Source organism: Phytophthora infestans, genomic scaffold (assembly GCF_000142945.1).
Source record: "Phytophthora infestans T30-4 supercont1.3546 genomic scaffold, whole genome shotgun sequence".
NCBI classification, from domain to species: Eukaryota; Oomycota; class Peronosporomycetes; order Peronosporales; family Peronosporaceae; genus Phytophthora; species Phytophthora infestans.
The window spans coordinates 327-1725 of NW_003305134.1; the positions used below are offsets into that span (position 1 = coordinate 327).

Consider the following 1399-nt stretch of genomic DNA (forward strand, 5'->3'; position numbering starts at 1 on the left):
AAAGCAAAGCTGTGTGAAGTAACTTAAGTGACAAAGAAATTTTAAATTTTTATTTTCAAAAATTGACTTTAGAGCAATGGCGATTTAGTGAATATGACACTTGATGCGCGGCGGCTCACAGGATCCCAGCGAAACCGTGTTTGATCACACATCGAGGTCCGAAGTCCAGCATCGCCCAGTCGCGACGGCTCTGTCTGCGTGTCGAGTGTGTGGCCTAAGTTGCATTTTGCACGTGTCGACGACGACCGAGGTAGCATAAAATGGAATTTTAACGCGGGGGTGCCGAGTACGATGGTGCTCGGAAGGAAGAAGCAAAGGGCGAAGACAGGATGGACTTTTTTTTACTTGTTTTGATGCCGACCACCAGTTAGCTCCGCACTAAATCGCCATTGCTCTGAAGTCAATTTTTGAAATTAAAAATTAAAAATTTCTTTGTCACTTAAGTTACTTCACACCGCTTTGCTTTACACTGTCGCCGATTTGGACTGGCAAAGGTGTAGACAACACGAGCATGGCACAACTACGCGAATATTTCATGGATCGACGTAAAACACTACACGATGTTCCCGGTGATAGTGAAGATCTGGACTCGCGATGGCGAGCATTGTTCGATTTCCAGACAGCAATTACGTCTACTGTCGCAGCAGGCAAGATGAATTCGACTGGTGCGATGCTCTCGCCTCCGCTGAGAAATAAACGACGATTTGCTAGCTCTGAGCCTACTCCAATGCAAGGAACATCTATCGCAGAAGAGGACGAAGGTGAGAACGTAGAACGCGAGGATAATGCAGGTGAGAAGACGGAAAGCGCTGCTGGTGATCAAACTGAAGCGAACAAGGCTGGACACGAAGAGCAGATTGATCATAATAATCGACACACGTCATCAGGACACAAACGCTTTGCTGTGGCTGATGAAGGTTTTGACGTGGCAGAGTCGTTGCTTCCTCGCAAGCGGATGCGGCGTTCAGGTAATGCTAACGAGGCGGAAGCGAGTGGTGACGAGGCGAACGACCTCGATCATCAACTTCAGAGTGAGTCGAAGAGCGAGGAAGAAGAGCCACCTCAAAGTGATTACGAAGTGCAGCCCGCGGCTGGAGACAAGGAAGATGACAAGAGAACGCATCGAAATCGACGTCGTGCATGAATCCGCGAGTTAAGTTGCACCTAGTTATTTGAACGCGATGAGTAGTGTATTTCTGGAGAACTGGCTAACGAGTTATGTGGCTTGGACGTAACGCGAAGAGAAGTGCATTTCTGGTGTCCTTACTGCCTAACGAGTTATGTAGCTTGGGACAATACCCCAATGAGCAACAAGATTCATCAGAGGTGCAGTATATGACCACTGTTGTCAAGTAGTTCGAGTGGAAGCTTAAGGAGGCTGGTGTGACGTGTACCTTCG

At 47.8% G+C, this 1399-nt stretch overlaps 1 protein-coding gene across 1 annotated transcript; it reads left to right on the forward strand.

Moving 5' to 3' along the window:
* Positions 1–511: 511 nt before the first annotated feature.
* PITG_22491 (uncharacterized protein) lies at positions 512–1198 on the forward strand (the record flags this gene model as incomplete). Its single annotated transcript, XM_002909739.1, has 1 exon — positions 512–1198. The coding sequence occupies one exon, from the start codon at positions 512–514 to the stop codon at positions 1142–1144; it is 633 nt and encodes a 210-aa protein (XP_002909785.1).
* Between the last annotated feature and the right edge of the window lie 201 nt (positions 1199–1399).